Source organism: Liolophura sinensis, chromosome 3 (genome assembly GCF_032854445.1).
Source record: "Liolophura sinensis isolate JHLJ2023 chromosome 3, CUHK_Ljap_v2, whole genome shotgun sequence".
In the NCBI taxonomy this organism is placed as follows: Eukaryota; Metazoa; Mollusca; class Polyplacophora; order Chitonida; family Chitonidae; genus Liolophura; species Liolophura sinensis.
This window is the reverse complement of record NC_088297.1, coordinates 23,233,772-23,256,971: the sequence shown is the minus strand read 5'-3', so window position 1 is coordinate 23,256,971 and position 23,200 is coordinate 23,233,772. Positions and strand designations below refer to the sequence as shown.

The 23,200-nt window shown below is 40.8% G+C and overlaps 2 protein-coding genes across 2 annotated transcripts; one reads left to right on the top strand and one right to left on the bottom strand.

Moving 5' to 3' along the window:
• Nucleotides 1-1,164: 1,164 nt before the first annotated feature.
• On the bottom strand, nucleotides 1,165-12,819 carry LOC135463861 (peptidyl-prolyl cis-trans isomerase Fkbp12-like). Its single transcript, XM_064741318.1, has 6 exons — nucleotides 12,691-12,819; nucleotides 10,368-10,430; nucleotides 9,596-9,689; nucleotides 8,606-8,639; nucleotides 4,800-4,870; nucleotides 1,165-4,648 (listed from the first exon to the last, which is right to left on the bottom strand). Exons 1-6 carry the CDS (start codon nucleotides 12,799-12,801, stop codon nucleotides 4,443-4,445), a joined length of 579 nt encoding a protein of 192 aa, XP_064597388.1. The 5' UTR covers nucleotides 12,802-12,819; the 3' UTR covers nucleotides 1,165-4,442.
• Nucleotides 12,820-13,305: 486 nt separating this feature from the next.
• LOC135464152 (uncharacterized) lies at nucleotides 13,306-20,205 on the top strand. The gene is made up of 6 exons (XM_064741649.1): nucleotides 13,306-13,427; nucleotides 14,227-14,567; nucleotides 15,871-16,423; nucleotides 16,900-17,061; nucleotides 17,568-17,716; nucleotides 19,636-20,205. The coding sequence occupies exons 2-6, from the start codon at nucleotides 14,244-14,246 to the stop codon at nucleotides 19,810-19,812; spliced, it is 1,365 nt and encodes a 454-aa protein (XP_064597719.1). The 5' UTR covers nucleotides 13,306-13,427; nucleotides 14,227-14,243; the 3' UTR covers nucleotides 19,813-20,205.
• Nucleotides 20,206-23,200: the final 2,995 nt, after the last annotated feature.

Below are 23,200 nucleotides of genomic sequence, written 5' to 3'. Positions count from 1 at the left end.
TTCAAAGACAAACTGTTTGTGGTCTGGACAGAACTGTGCTCTTGTAATATGGGATTAAATATAAACAATTCACATCAGCTTCAAAATGTTGCATGTGAAAAATCTATTTTCTTTAATAACTATAACCATTTTTGATTTTGTAACTGAAAAGAAGTATCCCAAATTATGAAAAAAAAAATCTGACTTAATTTGCATTTCTATTACTGAAAGTAGGAAATTCAAACAAAAATTTTGCACAATCCTTCACAGGAATTTCTTTACAGAAGAAAATGATGTATAAAATCCTGTAAGCTGTCACATGGATCAATATGCACTTCATTCACAATGATACTGGCACCATATGTCTGTGCTGAATACACATGAGCATTACTGCAAATGTGCATTTATATCAACAACAAAAAAAAAACAGTACATATACTTGCTTAACCTACCTTACAACACAACACATATAATCAATAATTTAAAGCTCTGATTTATGTGTGCATTTAGTTGTAAATTCACATTATGTGTAAAAGAAAAATTTCAGCCTGTCAATCATATACATATCAAACTGCCATGTGACTCATACTATTACATAAATATGTATAACTGTATATCCAGTACAATGTGTATGTACGTATATTTGCATGCTTGGGGCTTTTACGTTGTGCTTAAAGGATTAGTGAGTGAATGAGTACTTGGGGTTTAACGGAAGGATTAGTGTCCAGATTCATTATTTATTCATCATTAGCTACCCTTGTATATCTTGTTAAGCTGAGTGTAAAACAAACAAGATCAATACATTAATCCGACTAACAGGGCACTTAAAATCAATACATGATGAGGCAGGTTTTATGCATTCTTTCCGCCTACACTCGGTTGTCTCCGCCGATGTATGTCATACAAATCCAAACATAAGAAGCTGTCAGAACTTCGCCATTTAGTTCAGTGTCGAAGCAACCTACAAGTCTGACAACAAGCATATCGAATTTCTCCCCGAAATGGTTTGTTGTTCTACATCAGTTTGTAAAAATAGGTCGTCGAAGAACCCTGGAGTTTGTTTTTTTCAAGTTTCCAGACGATTTGGCTCTCAGGAAGGTTTGCATTTATAACATAAGAAAAAATGGTTTTGTGCCCACGACACAACAGTCGTGTCCGCTCTCGCCATTTTTCAACTGATTTTCAACTTTCGACAGGAATACAGCCGAATTTCCACAAAATGGTACCTGCCCCCCTTTTAACTTATAAAATAATATTAACTTAAACGAAACCTGATAGACAGTAGCCTAAATTTCTGTACCTTCTAAAGTACACGACTCTATCCGGAATGTCGACAATAACACGTACAGGTAATTGTCGTCACATAGAGTTATGAATTTAGAACCCATCGGGGAATAGAAATCATATTTATTGTGAAGCGGACACAGGGGAAAGAATAGTAAATAAACACACGAAATGTTCAGTGAAACACTGGGTGAAGCTATTGGTTACCAGCCCGTATTGTCAGTGCTATTGGAAATGCCTGGGCATAGATCGAATTCAACTTCTGAAAAATCGTTATCTGAGGTCTGGCCAGAGAATTCAGTATCATAAATCGGAACTTCAACATCATCCACTATGGGTTCAAACTGATGCTGCAGTATACTTACGTTTGTGTGATTTCAATCCAACTAAAAATGACATCGTTTTGAAAGGAATTCCCATGTTGTTTTGGCCAGCTAGACTTAGAGTCGGCCATCTGTGACGTCATCCGCGCAGCCAGACCACGAGGCCGGCTGGAGATCGGCTAGGGCAGAAAATCTGTTGTTTTTTTTTTTTGATGGATTTAAAGCCATCATTACGTTTCTTAAAAGCTCACCTGGTATAATACTGCTTAAACAGGTTATAATTTTATAATTAGGGCCAGTAGCTAAATCTGGACACTAATCCTTTCGGTCAAAAACAATTTTTCAGTCATATGACTACAAGGAGTCGACGGCGTGTACATATTCTGTGTCTTGTTGTGTCAGGGCGAGTCTATGCCCCCAAAGTTCTGCCGCCAGTATAATACCGAAGACACCAGACATGTCACCCCAACCAGTCACATTATACTGACACCGGACCTATCAGCCTTGTTTCCTTGCTCTAACCTCTCAGTGTTGAGCGCCAAGCGAGGCAGCACGCAGCAAGTACAATTTTTTTTAACAAGACTTTGGTTTATGTCAATATCGAAACATAATTTTGAGCTCTTGTTTTGGGATCCTGGAAAAAATAATAAAATAAAAATGTCAAAATTGAACTGCTAGTAAGACAAGCTAAAGTATTAAAATGTATTGTGAATTTTTTGATTTAAGCAGATTACCTTATGGAGTTAGCCCTCATGTATTCACTTGATTGCAACGCACATGGTTTTCAATTTAAAGGCAACAATACATTGAGAAGATCTGATCTGGTCTAAAATTGGAGCAAAGCATCTTCTTTGTGTCGGTTACATTTGTATAGACATGACAAAGGTGTCCTCAGATGTATGAGATGATTAACTGATGTACATGTAACAGAAGAACAATGTAAATTGATATCAGAAATGGGAGAAAAAAGACTGAGGATAGATATGTGGAAAAAAAATTACCATGATGTTAAACTAAAAATGCCATAACAATCCCAAAAGTGTGATATATTGTACTTGTATCAAGACATGAAAGGTTACAAGAATATGTCAGATACAAGATTGCTGGTGTCAAGACATGGAAGATGCTGTGAACTGGCGTCAGAAGTGGGAGTTAATCAACTGGTGTTAAGTGGTAGATGTTCTACTAGTGCCAGATGTGCAGGATGCCCAACTGGTATCAGAAGTGGAAGATGTTCAACTGGGGTAGGAAGTGGAAGATGTTCTATGCAGTCAGAAATGGAAAATGTTCCACTGGGGTAGGAAGTGGAAGATGTTCTATACAGTCAGAAATGGAAAATGTTCCACTGGGGTAGGAAGTGGAAGATGTTCTATACAGTCAGAAATGGAAAATGTTCCACTGAGGTAGGAAGTGGAAGATGTTCTATACAGTCAGAAATGGAAAATGTTCCACTGGAGTTAGACTTTGGAGATGTAAAATTGGTGTCAAAAGTGTGAAATATTGTGGATCAAAATTCAATACTTAAAAGTCATACCAAAGTCGTACGTGAGCTATGTTTCTCTGAATAAAATTTGACTATAGTAACCTAATGTTATAGCAAAAGTCATTCTGAGCTACAGTGTACTTTGTAACAGTTGGTTGTTAATGACAACCAGGTCATCTTAAAAATATTGTAATCTAGATATGTCTTTGGAAGAAGAGAGAAACAACTTCAAAAATTTGCAATCAACAGAAAATATCCTCACTACAAACATTATTTCTGAATTCCATGTAAGTTGACATGGACTTGATAGCACTTTGTTATACCCTTTACAATAAACCCCTGACAACACATATTCATCTAAGTTTATAAAACAGTTACAAACCTGAGTTAACTGCAAAAGGTTATTTTACAGCAAATACAATCTTGTCTACAATTATACACCGTAGCTAAGATGAACCAGGTGCTATTAAACAGCACTTTGATGAAGGGCACAAACCTTTTAAAAACCCACATGAAAATCAGGAAAATGAACAATCACATTTAAATGTACACAACAACAATACTGGGAAAACCCTGTTGAGCACTACAATTGTTTGGGTTGGAAAAGAAAAAGTTCAAGAAAATGTACAAAACCAGGAAAAAGTGATGGCATAAAATGGAAAAGACAGCTCAAAAATGAAGTAAGATTCACCAGACAGGCTACCAAAACTTTTATTGATATGTTTTAGATTTAAAAACAGAAAAATGGAATTAATTGAATTTAACCGTTTTGAATTCTAAGGTGGGCTTTATGCAGCATGCGGACCGTGGCAACCTGCTTTGACATCATATCATCCTGTTTTTCTTCTTTTTTTTTCTTACAAATTTTGCAAGCATTATTTAAACAATTTTTCACCTGTGTTTGGAGTGGGAAAACTACTTGTGACATCAGAGTTCTGACTCACCAGATATAAGATTTTTAAAATGCACCATATAATTTGTACATCTGAATGCATTTAACTCTCCTTAATCTTAAAAATACAGTCGCTGTGAGTTCACATCCAGCTCAAGCTGACTTCCTCTCCGGCCCTACATGGGAAGGTCTGCCAGCAACCTGCGGATGGTCTTGGATTTCCCCACGCTCTGCCCGGTTTCCTCCCACCATAGTGCTGACCGCCGGTGTATAAGTGAAAGTACTCTTGTGTAAAACACCAATCAAATAAATTAATTAATCTGAAAAAAAATTTATGAACAGTTTTCAGTTGCTCTTCTGGTGAACTTTTCTTGATTTTTTAGCTTTCTTAATTTAAAATCAACATGGATGGTCCAAAAAAAAAAGGTACCAGGAAATAATATTATGGACAAAATTGCTACAGGGCTCATTGACTGTACGCTTATCTCCTCTTTTTTCTGCGTCCATCTTTGGCCTTGTCTTCAATGGACTCTTGCCGATACCTGTTGTACAGATAGTAGATCACATAAAGAGCCATTGCTGGGAAAGCCAAGAACTGTATTGTTTGAAATATTGTTCTCTCCATCTGTTCAAAACCAGGTTGTTTCAACTCTATCAGCTCGGTTTCAAAGGTCAAGGTCGCTGAAGCTGTGGAGGATAAAACATAGCAACTTAAGTCATGTGTATTTCTGAATACGGAGATTACAGACAGAGCCAGTTACAAAGCTGTTTGTCACAAATTTTAACATGTAATGTGTTAAAAAAAAGGTAGTTGTTATCGGAAGGCTGATGTACTCACCTGGAATGACAGGTGGGTGACCTTGTTTGCCGTATGCTAAATGAGGAGGTATAATCAACCTACGCTTCTCACTGAAAACAAAAGTTTACACACAGTTCTTCAAGATTGGATACACGACCTACACAAGAACATGCTGTTGTCAAATTAACAAAACTGTTTAAATACATGAACATTTAGCCCATTGACAAGGGGTCTGTCATAAAATCAGTAGAAATGGAAGTAATAACAACAACAAGTTTTTTTCTCTACATGATCAGTCATTCTTGATGCCATTGGCTGATTAGATGGGTTAACATCTTGACATACACTTGCCAGAGCTGCAGGCCATGCCCACACACAGCGTATGATTCAAACTTGGGGTTTAAATAATTTAAACCCTGTGCAGCTGAATTTCTGCACAAGAATAAGAATGGCTAGTTCTCCTGATGTGAGTTTTGTTTGTGACTGCATTGGTTGTCCTGGTGATTTGATGCCACCATATCAGCACTGTCTGCAGTCGACATGGCTTGTCCTGGTGACTTGATGCCACCATAACAGCACTGTCTGCAGTCGACATTGCTTGTCCTGGTGACTTGATGGCACCATATCAGCACTGTCTGCAGTCGACATGGCTTGTCCTGGTGACTTGATGTCACTATATTAGCACTGTCTGCAGTCGACATGGTTGTCCTGGTGACTTGATGTCACTATATTAGCACTGTCTGCAGTCGACATGGTTGTCCTGGTGACTTGATGGCACCATATCAGCACTGTCTGCAGTCGACATGGCTTGTCCTGCTGACGTCATGCCACCATATCAGCACTGTCTGCAGTCGACATGGCTTGTCCTGGTGACTTGATGGCACCATATCAGCACTGTCTGCAGTCGACATGGCTTGTCCAGGTGACGTCATGCCACCATATCAGCACTGTCTGCAGTCGACATGGCTTGTCCAGGTGACGTCATGCCACCATATCAGCACTGTCTGCAGTCGACATGGTTGTCCTGGTGACGTCATGCCACCATATCAGCACTGTCTGCAGTCGACATGGCTTGTCCTGGTGACTTGATGCCACCATATCAGCACTGTCTGCAGTCGACATGGCTTGTCGTGGTGACTTGATGGCACCATATCAGCACTGTCTGCAGTCGACATGGCTTGTCCTGGTGACGTCATGTCACCATATCAGCACTGTCTGCAGTCGACATGGCTTATCTTGCTGACTTCATGCCACCATATCAGCACTGTCTGCAGTCGACATGGCTTGTCCTAGTGACGTCATGTCACCATATCAGCACTGTCTGCAGTCGACATGGCTTGTCCTGGTGACTTGATGGCACCATATCAGCACTGTCTGCAGTCGACATGGCTTATCCTGCTGACTTCATGCCACCATATCAGCACTGTCTGCAGTCGACATGGCTTGTCCTGCTGACGTCATGCCACCATATCAGCACTGTCTGCAGTCGACATGGCTTATCCTGGTGACTTCATGCCACCATATCAGCACTGTCTGCAGTCGACATGGCTTATCCTGCTGACTTCATGCCACCATATCAGCACTGTCTGCAGTCGACATGGCTTGTCCAGGTGACGTCATGCCACCATATTAGCACTGTCTGCAGTCGACATGGCTTGTCCTGGTGATGTCATGCCACCATATCAGCACTGTCTGCAGTCGACATGGTTGTCCTGGTGACTTGATGGCACCATATCAGCACTGTCTGCAGTCGACATGGCTTGTCCTGGTGACTTGATGGCACCATATCAGCACTGTCTGCAGTCCACATGACTTGTCCTGCTGACGTCATGCCACCATATCAGCACTGTCTGCAGTCGACATGGCTTGTCCTGGTGACTTGATGGCACCATATCAGCACTGTCTGCAGTCCACATGGTTTGTCCAGGTGACGTCATGCCACCATATCAGCACCGTCTGCAGTCGACATGGCTTGTCCTGGTGACTTGATGCCACTATATTAGCACTGTCTGCAGTCCACATGGTTTGTCCAGGTGACGTCATACCACCATATCAGCACCGTCTGCAGTCGACATGGCTTGTCCTGGTGACTTGATGCCACTATATTAGCAATGTCTGCAGTCGACATGGTTTGCCCAGGTGACGTCATGCCACCATATCAGCACCGTCTGCAGTCGACATGGCTTGTCCTGGTGACTTGATGCCACTATATTAGCACTGTCTGCAGTCCACATGGTTTGTCCAGGTGACGTCATACCACCATATCAGCACCGTCTGCAGTCGACATGGCTTGTCCTAAAGACTTGATGCCACCATATCAGCACTGTCTGCAGTCAACATGGCTTGTCCTGATGACTTGATGCCACCATATCAGCACTGTCTGCAGTCGACATGGCTTGTCCTGCTGACGTCATGCCACCATATCAGCACTGTCTGCAGTCGACATGATTGTCCTGGTGACTTGATGGCACCATATCAGCACTATCTGCAGTCGACATGGCTTAAATGACTTTTCACAGCTCACCTCAACACGAGGCCTGTTTATTTGATAAATATTGTTGGGGCATGGGGGTATATACAGAAGGAGGAACAACTCGCCCAGTCAGCCCAGCAAGCCGGACAGACATACCAGCTGTATGAAATCTCCCGTGGCCATGCAGTCTTTGATGTTCAAATGTAAGATCCCATGCCTCACTGTGCGTACCCCAGCCAGGCTTAGGGTGAACTGCCAGGAAAAGTATTCCATCATGCCCATTATCTTTGAGTAAAAAGAGTCAATTCCGAATACTGCGCATAACGAAGAGGTAACATGATCATATTTTTGGGTCTAAGTGATCATTTTAATCACGTCTACAGGACTACTGCATCAGAAGATAGAGTTTGTACAATGATATTTACTCAGCTATGGGGAACATTTTGTACTTTTTCGCTACTTTCCGGCAGGCTTAGTACGATAAAATTATGTTTTCCAGTTAGGGCTAGTTTGTGCGATTTACCTGGTGCTGACGGGTTATGGGCCCTGGATCTCATTGCTTTTAAAATGATGATTGAAAATTTGAAATACATGGGCTTTTTTCAAAAATATCCAAAACTGATCATGTTTGAGTTCCATAAAGTCACATGTCTGCACAACTAACGATGTACTGTTTATAAAAATAAGATCGCGGAAATACTTAACTGAATGTGCACACGTGGCAATTCAGGTCCCCATAAGCAGTTTCTAACCAAGTTTGATTTTTCTGAACACTACATTCCAACATTTCTCAAAAGCACTGCTGGTGGACATAGGCAGGCATGTGTAGTCCCCGCTAATTAGGAGAATTAAATTGTTATCAGGAGGTTTACGTGTGTGAATAAACACTGCCTCTGAACTTTCATTAACTTCCGACTACTCTTTGTCGATATAACCTGTAAACCACTCGTTCTGGAGACTTTTGCAAAGGAAGCGTTAATTGTACTTTTATTTTTCACACAAACATTGTATTATATGTGAGCGGGGTCCCCTGTGGCTGAGGGGGTTAGCATGCCAGCGCAGCGCAATGACCCAGGAGCCTCCCAGCAATGCGGGTGCTGTAAGTTCAAGTCCAGCTCATGCTGGCTTCCTCTCTGGCCGTATGGGAGAAGGTCTGCCACCAACAAGAGGACGGCCATGGCTCTGCCCGCTTTCCTCCCACCATAATGATGACCGCTGTGAAGTGAAATAGTCTTGATGACGGCATAAAAACACCAATCAAATAAATTAATAAATAGATATATGTGAGCATAGTTTTTTCACATACTTACAGGATGATTCAAACTTTTATTTCAAGTTTAAGGCGCAACCAAAGAAACAAACACACACTCACCCAACACACATCCCTTTAATACCTTGTTCCCATCCTGTCATGACGAAGAAAAGAAGAGAAATAAACGAGTGCACAGACACAATGAAATCTTACTTTTCACCTGCTGTGAGACAAACAAATTTATTCTGAGACAGCAATCAATTTTTGTGACATCTTCAAAGTTGTCACACATTTATACAAACATTATAAAACCAACACGTCATCCTGGAGCCAACTGAGGGATGATGATGCTTATCAATTTATTTATTTATTTGATTGGTGTTTTACGCCGTACTCACGAATATTTCACTTATACGACGACGGCCAACATTATGGTGGATAGTACAAAGGAAACCAGGCACAGTCCAGGGAAAACCCGTCACCACGCGCAGGTTGCTGGAAGACCATGTACGGCAGGAGAGGAAGCCAGCATGTGTTGGACTTGAACTCACAGCGACCGCATTGGTGAGAGGCTCCTGGGTCATTACGCTGCGCTGGCTTATTAACCAACTCAGCCACGGAGGCCCTTCATGCTTATCAATGGACAGAATCTTACATGTGTGAGTCCTATGCTCAAAGAACAAGTTTACGGATGGAAGAAACAGGAGAAACCTTGGAAGAAACACAGCACATTACAGGATGGAGAAACTTGTGGAGGTTGAAGGAAACCACTGTACCTTACACGATATTCAGAATTCAAGGGTGAGGAAACCACTGTGCCTTACACGATAGTCAGAATTCAAGGGTGAGGAAACCACTGTACCTTACACGATTGTCAGAATTCAAGGGTGAGGAAACCACTGTGCCTTACACGATAGTCAGAATTCAAGGGTGAGGAAACCACTGTACCTTACATGATTGTCAGAATTCAAGGGTGAGGAAGCCATTGTTCCTTACAGAATGAAACTGGCAGGTCTAAAAAAAAAAAAAAAAAAACAGTGTACCTTACACAATGATGTAGTTATGGGTGGAGGAAACTGTTGTGAGGGCCACTTTTCAACCTGTACCCACCTTGTATGACTTTTTTCTGTCCAAGAACAAACTTTAGAGGCTCACGTTGTTGTTGGACCGATGAATCAAAGACAGCCCCTGTATCCAGGTAGCCCTGAAACATGTATGATGTTTATCAGTGAAGAAACCGAAGTGCCAAAAGGAAACCAGCCATTCACCTTCTCTAGGTACCTGATATAATCTCCTGATTTAAAGCAGCAAGAGCAGGGTTCAAGCATACATCCTCACTGGTCAAACCTTGTTGTACACTGAACGACCTTGTTGTACACTGAACGACCTTGTACACTGAACAACCTTGTTGTACACTGAACGACCTTGTTGTACACTGAACGACCTTGTTGTACACTGAACGACCTTGTACACTGAACGACCTTGTTGTACACTGAACAACCATATGTTACTGTAATGTAGGCCATTATGGGAACGAATCAAAACTGTTATCTGATAAAGGAAAAAGATTGTGGTTAAAGTTACAGGACCAAATGTCAGGTTATTTTGAAACACTATAGAGGGGACCAAATATCAGCTTACCACATAAAAATGCCCAAATCATGGGGAATACTGCCCGACAAATGTAACCTGAGTACTTGTTAAAAACTCCATATATTCACGTGTACTGATTAAACAAGGATATATCTGTAATTTTTACACTAAAATTTAGTATATAAGACATTTATTTTCAGATTCTTTTGCAAATATTTTAGCCCAAATTAACTTTAAACTACAAGGGTGTAGAAATTAGAAAGCCACATTTTTAGTGTTAGTGACTCACTGTATAATGAACTGCCACTTCATCTCCATTATCAGCTACTGTCGAGCAGTCGTCTGGTTTGTGCTGGAAACAGAAAAGGAAGATGGTGTTTTATGTCACACAACAAAATATTTCAATTTCAAACATATTACCAGGTATAATTTGAAGAACAAGAAAGTTTCAACAAGAAACGAACTGTGTCAAAAATTAGATTTTATCAATCTGTAAGGCTTCTAAATGCCTGTAATCAACTAAGTGCCTCATAGCGTAATCATCTGATGAGTCTGGTGTCACCTGTTAATGATGATCTGTGTTTTGTGCTGTGTCACCTGTTAATGATGATCTGTGTTTTGTGCTGTGTCACCTGTTAATGATGATCTGCGTTTTGTGCTGTGTCACCTGTTAATGACAATCTGCGTTTTGTGCTGCAAAGAAAACTAGTGTATTTCGCCTAAATTTGGGTGCCCTAAAAATACATACATGTGTTTCACCTGAACTTGGGTGCCCTAAAAACACATACATGTATTTCACCTGAAGTTGGGTGCCCTAAAAACACATACATGTATTTCACCTGAAGTTGGGTGCCCTAAAAATACATACATGTGTTTCACCTGAAGTTGGGTGCCCTAAAAATACATACATGTATTTCACCTGAAGTTGGGTGCTCTAAAAATACATACATGTGTTTCACCTGAAGTTGGGTGCCCTAAAAATACATACATGTGTTTCACCTGAAGTTGGGTGCCCTAAAAATACATACATGTGTTTCACCTGAAGTTGGGTGCCCTAAAAATACATACATGTGTTTCACCTGAAGTTGGGTGCCCTAAAAATACATACATGTGTTTCACCTGAAGTTGGGTGCCCTAAAAATACATACATGGGTTTCACATGAAGTTTGGTGTGTGAAAATACATTTGTGGATGCACACAAAGGCTTATAATAATACATGTCCTTTAGCCAGAAATGTTTGCCTTCTCAAAGCTTTGCCAAGTGTTCTCCAATATGGAGACATTTCACCACACTGATGGTTGTTCACAGATAAAAATTGTCTGTTGTGCAAGACACAGAAAAAATCCACATTATGGAAAACAGTTTGGTGTCATTGCATGATGACAGCATAACATCAGAAAGTGATGAAGAGTTAAGCTTCTTGAAAGAAAGATAACAAATAATACAACTTTAGATATTTCAGTCAAAGAGTGGAAAGTGACCAAAATGGTCTCAGTCATGTTTTTCTTGCTTGCTTGGTATTACTCCATAAATCAATTTGAAACCTGGAATAGGCCATGGGATATGATATGTGGAAGAAAGCATTAACATCATGTCAAAACACTTGTCATGCTTGTCCACCACACCCATACTACTCCAAGATTGCTCTGACAATAAGTTTGGCAAAATTTTATTCGGCCATGGATGGCCCCAAACCAACGTCAGAGCGCACTCAATTTGAAAACCTGATGCAGTTACATGTACCTGCCATTTTCAAATATGTCACTTTGAGCATCAGCAAAGGACTCTCGACCCCATGTGACCTTCGAAATAACTGACCAAGCATGATACATCGACAGATGAAAAGACAAAGAACATATGTATCTGCAAACTTCAGGCTGTGGAGACATATTTGATTGGTAATTTTTGGTAAATGCTGGGGGAAACTGCCAGAGAAATTTTGTATTTCACCTATACATGAGTAACAGCTAGGCAAATTCAACAGAGTTTCACATCAGGAAGAACTCCAAGATCGGCATGAAGAAAACAAAACTCGATCACATCATGGAGGATGCACAGAAGGAGGAAAAACTCTGGCTCTTCAGGTGTTCGGTTCGGTGTAGGACGTTCGATTGTTAAATAAATATTGCTGATCGATGTAAACGGTTGCATGACTTACCTCTGGCAGCCATATTGGAGTACTATGGCTATATCAGCCCATTCGAACAAGATTCAATATGGCTGACTGTCTAGGATTCTGTAAGGGTAATGATGTCATGAGCAATTCCTCTAGAGACAATATCTCCCGATGCTACAGTCCTGTCTATGTGATTAAAGTGCCGACTTTACAGGAATAACAAATACTGCCTTCCACTCAGCTGCAACATCTCTGCTGTGTGCAGAATTTCTCAATTAGTTGTTCTTTTTACTCAAACTGTGTGCGCATGATGGGATCCTTTTCGCGCCAGACGTGCTCGTGTACGCGCTATGAAGCGCGGATCACACAGGTTGCATTCAGAGTAGAAACGCACAACGGGGATGTCTAGCCGGCTCGCAGGCCTGATAAAACTATTCATTTTTCCTCTTTTTGCTTTTATTCTATCTGCAATGATCGCACCAACTTCATACAAACCTGCACAATGATTTCAAGCTCCTTCTGCTTCTTACAATCTATGTACTGCAACAACGATAACGTTATCGCTAAAGCGACAAGCAAACAATGCTCAAAATTGACACCCAGCATGACTGAAAGGACACTGCAACGACAACAACAACCAAACGAGGGTGAAATATGAAAGCGGAAGTTGCTGGCTTCGGCTGAAGTGTGGTTGGTCAGGAACAAAGTCCACACGTGTACCGTAAATATGTAAAAGTTTCTTCTAAAAGTAATCTTTAACCCCTGATGTAATGGGGTTATTACTTTGTGATTTCTCAAAATATACCATGTTTCAGAAACATACAGAACTGTTTGTACTGTTATAACAAATAATCTAGTTTCAGGCTTCCTTAAACTGTCCATTTCAAATTTGGCCAAGTCCGTATTCGCGTCTCCTTCGTAATATAAATTTCCCAATGCCCAAATTGCCAGTAAATAAAAATATATATATATAAAATTAATGTCACATTTTATTAGGAATATAAACAGCTAATTGTTTTGAAATAAATGATAATGCAATTTTGCACCAAAATCAACTAATCAGATGAGCATCCTGATGACCAGCCCGAACTGGACAGTACTGACAGCGTCGTCAAACATGGCGTATGATGCGATCGACCAGCCATGATTTCGCCGGCGCTTCGGTTTTGTGAGCCCTTGTAGTGGGCAAGAGCGAGCCAGTGATAGCGGCATGGAAGTTCGGAAAGCCACGTGTAAGTGTTATTTATCTGGTTTAGTTTCAAATGTTGGCTAAATGATGCAAGTACGATGCTCCATTTTAGCCCCGAAAGACTCAAACTCCTTTTGTTGTACTGGCCTAGCGTCGTTGGAGTCTCGACGCTTACAATGTTAATTTCGTGCACAACGAAGGCCCTGGCCGATTGTTTTTGTTATGGAACAGGTCTGGCACAAATAAAGTCACACTCCCATCACACTGCCACCATACGTCCCTGTTTGATTTAGAATAGATTTATTATAGCAATGAAGGCTTCCACGGTATACGCTCCTCGGCGACTGCCGCCATGTTGAGCAGCTACGCACATGTCCTGCTTCATAATGGAGCAGTGGGAAGATGGCGGCATTCACCGAAGAGTGTATACTGTGGAAGCCTTAATGGCTATAATAAATCTATTCTAAATCGAGTAGGGATGTATGGTGGCAGTGTGATGGGGGCGGAAAGCAGGTCTTCAGGTTGGTGTCTTTTATTTGCGCAAGACTTGTTCGATAACAAAGAGAATAATCCTGGACCCTCATTGAGTACGTAATTAACATTCTAAGCGCTGAGACTCCAACAACACTAGGCCAGTATAAGAAAAAGAATTGGAGTCTTTCGGGGCTACATATATTTGTAACTTGATCGGTGGATTTTGGGACCATACAGTAAAAAAAGCAAATATTGGCCTGTAAATAAAAGGTTAAATACAAAGTAAAAAAAATATGTAAGGGTCAATAATGAGGTGCAGCCTTGAAATCTGCCATAAAATTACTCTACAAGGGTTCTCTTTTTTACAGGTTAGGCAACGTGCAGCATGCCTCACCATCATGGCGGGGAGGAATTTGCTCTATTCATTGGCGGACTGAGGTGTGACAGGAAAATCAGCTTTCTCAAACGAAAGTTGATTGAGCTGTTTAACATGGGCCTGGGGATCAGCCTAGTCTCCTCTCATGTCAACATCATCGCCCCACCGGGAAAGCGTTTTGCTTTTGTCTATCTGGTCTCTGCCGAGGAAATGGACATGGCCCTGGAGTGCCTTGGTAGTCCAGAGAATCGTGCCAAGCTGGAGTTTGACTTTGACGAGATACAGAATCAGTCACACGGTCTGTCAGTCCAAATCAAGTTGAGTAGGAACGAGGTGGGTAGGATGATAATACATAAATTAAACGAGGGTTATTCTAAGACTGACATGTCATATCAACTCGTCAGATTTGACCAGTTCAACAAAAATAGGACAAATGCTATTTCTTAAATGGCATACATACAGAACAACATGCTGAATTCTACAAATTGTATAAAATAATATTTGTCCTATTGTTGTTTGACTAATCAGATTTGACTGGTCGATACCAGCCAGTTTAATTCTTTAACGTTTTCAATCACCGCTGTGGTTTTCAACCACCACCAATATTTTGAAACATTCTGAGAGAACTATGGGGTGTAGAGAACTCATCTGCACAATTTTAGAAAGCTTGCATCTTAAATGACACAAACAAATTGTCTTTGGTGTCATTTTCATAATAACTGTACCCATAAAATGCACCGACAGAAATGCTTTGGAGGTCGAAAAGGTTGAAGATTTACAGCATGTATTGAATTTCAGACACTGGACTCATTAACAATACACCATTCACACTGGCAAAGTAAAGCTGATTTAACTTGTGAAAGTGGCTTTAAGCCAGTTTGACGTTGCTTGTGTGAACGCAAAGTGAGCGCATTTAGTCTGGTTTATTTGCCCCAGCTATCGACTTGGCTTTAAGCCAGTTTCAGGGCGTGAGCGGGTTTATCCGTGCCATGTGAATGATAACTGGATTAAATGCCCTGGGTACGTGAAGGTCAGGATGACGTGGTAATTACAAAAAAAAAAACGGCTTGGCCATATGGTCGTGTGAACGCATGCATTTTTACAGCTGGCTTCAGTTTAAACCAATTCAGATTTGATTCGGTTTAAATTTTTGGCTCTATGAATAGGATACAAGTAAGCTGTTGACATCTGGCTTGGCAGCTCAGTCAGTAGAGCAGAGGGGCTAGACAGCGAATTGTGAGTGTTCATCTCACCCAAGCTAGCATTTTCATTGCTTTGCACAGTCATTTCAGTGTCGGAAATTCCTTTTATTTAAGTGTCAGTTGTGCTTTGTGTACTTGCTCTCGGGTTCCAGTATTTATCAGACATCTGAGGACTTAAGTAAGAAATTGGAACACTGCTTCAGTTAAAATGCATTGCACTAGGAATTTAAAAACTTGTACACTGATTCTTTACAGTAGATCAGTGAACTAACCACAATTTCTGTTTTTTCCTGTTCTGAGTTTGACTTTTTAAGGAGGTGCAGTTTATGACTTAAGTCTTAAGTTACTTGATAAATACAGGCCCTGATTTCATTTTTATTGTGTGTGTGTGTGAGATGATTGTGATGATGATGAGGATGATGATGATGATTCAGATGCTCCTGTCAGAAGCCACCCACCCGTCTGTGAAGCTGAGCCAGGATATCCGAGACTACAAGGCTTTACGGCCTTTACAGCTGGAACCTTTGAAGCGGCCTTTTGGGAACCATCTTGCAAATCATTCCGTGGAGGATTCTACAGAGACAAAGGAGAACAAGGACCTGGGCACTCAAACCTCCGTCGTGCTGAGCACTCATGCTGTTATGGAGGTTGACGTGGACTCTTCACCCCACGATCAGACGGGATTCAGACATGCTAACACCTCCACCACAGGTCTTTTCCGGAAACAGAAGGCCAAACGGAAGATTTTCGGAAATGCTGGGACCTCAACAACAGGTCTGATCGCCCCAGGATCAAGTAACCACTCCCTGCCAGATAAATACCTGATCATGGGCCAGTACCTGGGCAACGAGACGAGAAATGTGGAATTCAAGAGGGGCGGGGGTCAGTACATGAAGAAACAGTTGAAGGATCATGTGGCCAAGTACGTGTGCTGTTTCCTCAATGCCGGAGAGGGAGGGTCTCTGTTTATAGGCGTCGATGACAATGGTATGCTGGGATCAGTTTGTCAACGGGAAAATATGCGGTAGTATTCGCCTTGACTATTAGTCCTGAACTTGATTATGATACAGCATGGAACGAAAAAGTTCGGATTCAATGTTTCGACTGTGGCTTTAATTCAGAAGGTTTGTCTGGTACCTGGCAAAGGGAGGTGGTTTACACCTGGTTTTCTTTACCAACGAAACAGGCCATTCTAAGACATGTATACATGTAAGGGAAGAATTCCTGGGCATATAAACAAACACCAATAAAGTAAAAAAAAAATTAAAAAGTTAAGAGCTCTTTGACAAGTAGTGTTTCAGGTTGAACTTAACTGTTTAGCTTTATCCCTTGGAATTATTCATCCTTGGAAAACGCATATTTACAATTTATACACTGATGAGATGATTCATATAAAGTTGAAAAGATCTTGGGTGTGATGTCAGTCAGTGTGTGACTGATGCAGACTTGGCCGTGTGTTTCAGGGGCGGTGCAGGGCGTGGAATGTAACTTCCGACAGGAAAATGACCTAAGACTTTTGATTGACAGCATCATTAAGGGGATGGTGCCTCAGGTATTTCCCCAGCAGTACACCGTCAGCTTTGTGCCGGTCTTGGAACTACAGCAGGAGCACCTGACACCTATAGGTAAGCTTCACACTCACATGTAAGTCTCACATACAGAAAACCAGGACAAATTCATCACAAAATTCATGCATATTACTGCCAGGACACATTTTCATGGCCTTATCGAAAACATTGAGAAAGTTGAAGTGGCATGAAACTTAAATTATTGTAACTTTTGAAACATTTTAATTGACTTGAATTCAAATAAGTGCCTTTTTAGCGTCTTCATTTCAGTTACAGCACATATTTGATATGTTGATATTTTGTTGTAACAGACTTCCATTTGATGTGTTGTTAAAACTGACTTTCGCTTTCCTTTTCCTACATGATGTATTGTTATAGCTGACTTTCACCTTTCCTTTCCTGTATAATATTCTGGTAAAGCAGACAGCTCTTTCCTGTATGATATTTTGTTTTCACAGACTTCCTTTTCCTGTATGTTATTTTGTTAAGGCAGACTTTTACTTTCTCTTTCCTATATCACACGTTACTATGCTAGACTTTCGCTTTTTCTGTCGTGCCCACAGCAAATGTCCAGGTGATTGAGATCCATGTGGAGGCTGTGGGTAAGCCAGATCGTCTGTACGAGACACAGCGTGGGGAAGTCTACATCCGGCGTGACGGGTCCGTGCAGGGCCCACTGCGAGCAAGCGATATCCAGGAGTGGACCAGAATGGTGAGGCGTAAGACACTTTTAGAAGCAAGTACGAGGCCTTAAGAAATACTTTTGATGTATATACTTTCGTTTTGTCTAATAATAAATAGAGGATATGTCATAAGTGACCCGAAGACATCAGATTTATTTAACGAGAGTAGTAGTTTTCATTTGTTCCTCGCTGGAGGCTCGGAACAAATGCTAACTATTACTCGAGTTTAATTAATTTGATATTGAGGGTCACGAATTTCATATCCTATTTATCCCACAAATGATTTATTGTAAATTTAAAGCGGAAAAGTCATTACGATTTAAACTTTTGAGAAACTGCGTCGACGTCTAACCGTGTGGTGATATCACATATAAAGGTCAAATGTAGCGTCATCAGTAAGTGATCAGTAGAGTATAATATAGTACAGATAATATTTATTTACATAACGACTTGTTTTTTACCATAGATATGTCAAAAGTTTGCTTTATACAATATATACATGCATATACGTTAATATTTATAACAAGAATATTACATTTTACTATGGAAAAAATTACTGTTTAAAAATAGATAGATTTCATGTGCGCTGAGTACACGCTGTACAACTCTGAAAAAACAACTGACAGTTTAATTCAGTGAAGATTGAATAAGCGAAGAGTCTACATAGTTGTAACGGCTAACTGGAATTTAGGCATCAACTAGTGTTCTCTTGAAGATTCCAGTGACGTTTCAATAACACAAACACGTCGTTTGGGTGCTTCATGATTGTAATGAACATGCACGTGAAAGACACCACCCGATATGGAACCGCCAAATATCGGCGCCATTTCAGAAGTTGAAGAAGTGACTATCACATGGGACGTGGAAGGACTGGAACTAGACATCACATGCGATGGCTGTCAAGAATTTATTTTGGAAAGGTGGAGTGGAGATGAAAAAGTTGTGAAAAAAAGTAGTGCCTGTACAGCCGAGTTGTAACTTTTAATTTGTCAGTTTAGTGAATGAAAAGATACATGGACCAATTAAAATGTCGGAGTTTACATTACACGTACTGCATATCACAACGATATGTCATGCCTTTATTACCCTGGAAAAATGAATATTTATGGGATAAAACAAAAAATGGCACCTGAAAAAAGTTAAACTGTAGGTGAAATAAACAAATGTGTAATTGAGACAGGGGGCCTCCATGGCTCAGCTGGTTAGCACGCTGGTGCAGCGTAATGACCCAGCAGCCCCTCACTAATGCGGTCGCTGTGAGTTCAAGTCCAGCTCATGCTGGGTTCCTCTCTGGTCGTACGTGGGAAGGACTGCCAGGAACCTGTGAATGGTTGAGTTTCCACCGGGCTCTGCACGATTTCCTCCCACCATAATGCCGTCGTATAAGTGAAATATTCTTGAGTACTACGTAAAACACCAATCAAATAATCAATAAATAATTGAGACACTTTGATTTTGGTTTAATGTCCGTTTCAGCAGTCACTGATTTGGATATGTGAATCTAAAGACTGATTTTTGACGTCCTCATAATTTCAGAAATTGAAATCACATGCAATTTTGTGGATAAAACAGGCACCTTTCCATAGACATTTACTGAGTTTATTTATATTTTTACAAAGAATTCGAGCCTAGGAAATGTTGAGATGCGAGTCTGTAAGAGCCCAGAAATTTAGACATTACTTGCCACCCCACACAAGGACAGAAAGCTTGTCAAAAAGGGATGTCATGAACAAACTCTTTCTTGAATCAAATATGTATATTCTCCTTGCAATGAACATATGCAAAATATGGTGGCATTTGACTTTTTAAGCTAGCCTTGCTGATGAACATATATGAACTGATGATACTGATGGGACTAAATGGCCACTTGTGGACACGAAACTGACCAGGTCTGCTTGGATAGCAGCAAGTAGCACTACCAGAGTTACATCCCTTGTTTGTTTTCCAGGTGCACCGCCAGGAGGAGAAGGGTCGGCGTGGAGAACTGCACCGCCTTCAGGAGGAGATAGACAGCTATCGCCAGAGGGAGGCAGAGCTTAGAGATGAACAGGACAGACTGCTTCAGCAAGTACAGCACCTTCAGAATCGGCGTCTTCACAAATCCAGGGCCTGCTCCATTTTGTGACACGACGAAGAAGATGGGGTGGCATCTTAAGTTGTCCTGCGTAATTTCACACCGTTACATCTAGTGCTGGTCATGTTTGTTAACACATTGTCCTGTATTGTGAATGTGACAAAGAAATGCTATATGTAGCTATCCATATTTTATTTATAAAACTAACTTTGAAGGTTTTTATTTGTGTAAATGTAATAGTACTTGTGTCATAAGAATGTGCAGCTTTCTTATGTACAAGTAAATTAGGGAAATTTTACACCCCTACAAACTCTTTCTGATTTTGTCTTATATGTAAAACTTTTTTTATAATGGCAAAATGTGTGGACCAAGTCCAGGTAAATGCAGGTAAATTTTATACTTGTTTAAATATTCTTAACTTTTATAAAGGAAATACAATCTAAACTTTTTCTCCTTAACTTCTTTGTGTCATTTGGAAATAATGAATTGACTGTCTTCACTGGAGATCCTCTGAAATTGTCCAGTTTGGAAAAGTGAATTGGGTACTCTCCCATTTGGCATAAAGGTGTTGTGTCTGATATTACTGACTATAGAAGGACCGCCGTGGTCTGGTGGTTGATGTGCCAGCGTTGGCACAGTGTCAACAATGCCCGTTCCTGTGCAGTTCAAGTCCAGCTCATGCTGGTTTTTTTCTTCCTGCGCATGTGGAGAAGTCTACCAGCAACCTGCGCATGATCATGGATTTGCCCCGGGCTCTGCCGGGCCTTCTCCCACCATAACGCTGGTAGCCGTCCTATAGGTGAAATACACTGGAGTTTGGCGTAAATGCCAATCAAATAAATAAATAAAGACTAACCAAACCTTTATGGTCAGAGGAAAACGGAGTGGCAGACATAAACCCTCAACCTGTGGCAAGTTACTGCCAAACTCCAAGTGACATAAAGATATGCGCACAAGACTGTCCGAAGATAAGTGTTCTTCAACACATTGTACAAATTTCTTCCCATTTTTTCCACATCTCACACAAAAGCAATCCACATGAAGCACACTGGAAGTTCCAGTTTGGCTGCGACATCTTGACAGTCAAGATTAAGGTCTCCAGGTTAAAGGAAGAGTTAACAGTAACAGAGCCACGCCAAATTACCTCCCTTGTTGTCACTAGCGTTTAAAAGGTGCGTTTCTAGGAGTAAGCTGTGGTTAGGTGGGACCTCAGAAAATGGGAGATTTCGCAGTGAGGAGGTAAAGCTAGCTGATCTACCCTTAAGACAGATTTTAATTTTGTAAACTGATTTAGAAAGCCCAGGTTAAATGTTTCAATCCATCCTAAGGTAATTTAAAAATCCTGGCCCTTAGATACAACAGACAGCTTAGGCGAACTTCATCGGATATGTATATTCTACCTTAACTAAAAAACACGTGTACGTGGGAAGGTCTGCCAGCAACCTGCGGATGGTCGTGGGTTTCCGCCGGGCTCTGCCCGGTTTCCACCCACCATAATGCTGGCCGCCGTCGTATAAGTGAAATATTCTTGAGTACGGCGTAAAACACCAATCAAAAAAAAAATAAAAAAAAAAATAAAAACACGTTACTTCATTTAAGATCTCTCGACATTTCTACAACTCTCAAAGGCTGATAAGCCTAGGAATAGTCATGGTCGTGACGTAACCTACATACCACTTGCTTTAATAGGCAAGGTCCCACTTCTCATAGTTTGTCTCAAAAGGTTATCTCACTTTAGGTTTAGGTCATGTAACAAGGGAGGTAATTCAAAGTAGGCCTTTTCCCTCAGAAGATCAGACGAAAGTAATACAGAATCTTGATCATTTGGATCACTCGCTGTTGAGGCAGCACTTGGATGATCAAGTCCGCATACATTTGGATCGCTCGCTGTTGAGGCAGCACTTGGATGATCAAGTCCGCATACATTTGGATCACTCGCGGTTGAGGCAGCACTTGGATGATCAAGTCCGCATACATTTTGGATCACTCGCGGTTGAGGCAGCACTTGGATGATCAAGTCCGCATACATTTGGATCACTCGCTGTTGAGGCAGCACTTGATGATCAAGTCCGCAGTGCATGAAATCCCATGCTTTCTAGTTTAAGAATCGTGAATCGTTAGGATCGAGAAAGGGAATAAGGGAAGGATCTCTGTGCCTGGTTCATGCGGCCGTGGAAAGTGTCCTGGTGTATGAACCCTATCTGTGAAGGAGCATACCCTCAACTAAGGATTACTGGTAAACCTTCCCATGTACGGGCCAGAGAGGAAGCCACCATGAGCTGGAGTTGAACTCGCAGCGACTGCAATGGTGAGAAGTTCTAAGTCATTGTGCTTGGCAGAAAGCATACAAACTAGCCCATGTAGAGCAGTTTCTCCTGACTGCCTTCAGCGCCTCTTTGTCCGAGTGGTTAGCATGAGCTGAACTAAGTTCTGCAGACCATTATCTTGTACAAGTAAACTAGAAAAACTTAAACCCCTACATGCCTTCTCTGAATATGCATATCCCTATTCTAAAATTTGGGACACCTTGACTGCTCATTTTAGCCAATATATGTGTAATTGTAGCAGGAATATTGAGTTTCTTTTCTCTCACATGGTTAAACCATCTATAAATGAACAACATACTCATGTCTTCACTTTTCCAAACGGCAGGTAAATAAATGTAATATTCTACTTTCAACACTACTAATATCTGTCCCAAATTTTAAAAGAATCAGGGTATGTGAAACACTTGTTGTAAGCATTAGGGCTAATCTTGGATTTGTAGCAGCAAGTAATCAAGTGTAATTCATATAGGACATATACACAGGTTTTTATATTGTTGGGAAAATCCAGATCTTCGTAAAAGGAATACTATTTAAACTTATAAACTTCAACTTCTTTCTCATAAAAATGTTACCACAAATTCATTGCTGGGAGATGTGTAGATTACATACCCTAAATGGCCGTAAATGTTGTCCATGACTAACTTGCTCATTTTTCCTGATTCCGACAGTTCTATTTATTTCAGAAAGGTGTTTTGAGGTTTGTTAGGAACATAAGACGATATGGGATGATATTCTACTGAACAATCGTAAGTTTCAACCCCCCAAAAATCTTTTGTGACATTTTATTTGCCTCTGAAAATGCACTTTAGTGGGTGAAATTTGAAGTCATCCAGGGTATTTCAGGCATGTTTGTTCATACAGGTTAATTACTGTGCCCTGGCTTCGATGAGATTCAGGGCCTTCATTAGTGTATAGTTTTAGACAATCACTACGTGAGCAACTGTCCAAAACCTTTAAGATTGACCAGAAAACCTTTAAGACTGACCAGAACTGCTGGTGGTGGCAGCATTTTTCCAATAATCATAATCATGCACCAACGGAAAATGGATGTAGGAAAATTTACGAAGTTTAATTCATTATGGTGAACAGACTTACACAATGCTCTGACAGGT

Excerpts from the sequence above, each read along its gene's own strand:
- LOC135463861 (XM_064741318.1), bottom strand. The coding sequence starts at position 12,801 with ATGCTGGGTGTCAATTTTGAGCATTGTTTGCTTGTCGCTTTAGCGATA. Across the intron at positions 10,431-12,690 it reads AGCTTGAAATCATTGTGCAG|CACAAACCAGACGACTGCTC; the intron begins GTTTGTATGAAG and ends TTCTGTTTCCAG. Across the intron at positions 4,649-4,799 it reads TCACCCACCTGTCATTCCAG|CTTCAGCGACCTTGACCTTT; the intron begins GTGAGTACATCA and ends TATCCTCCACAG.
- LOC135464152 (XM_064741649.1), top strand. The coding sequence starts at position 14,244 with ATGCCTCACCATCATGGCGGGGAGGAATTTGCTCTATTCATTGGCGGA. Across the intron at positions 16,424-16,899 it reads TATAGGCGTCGATGACAATG|GGGCGGTGCAGGGCGTGGAA; the intron begins GTATGCTGGGAT and ends CGTGTGTTTCAG. Across the intron at positions 17,062-17,567 it reads GGAGCACCTGACACCTATAG|CAAATGTCCAGGTGATTGAG; the intron begins GTAAGCTTCACA and ends TCGTGCCCACAG.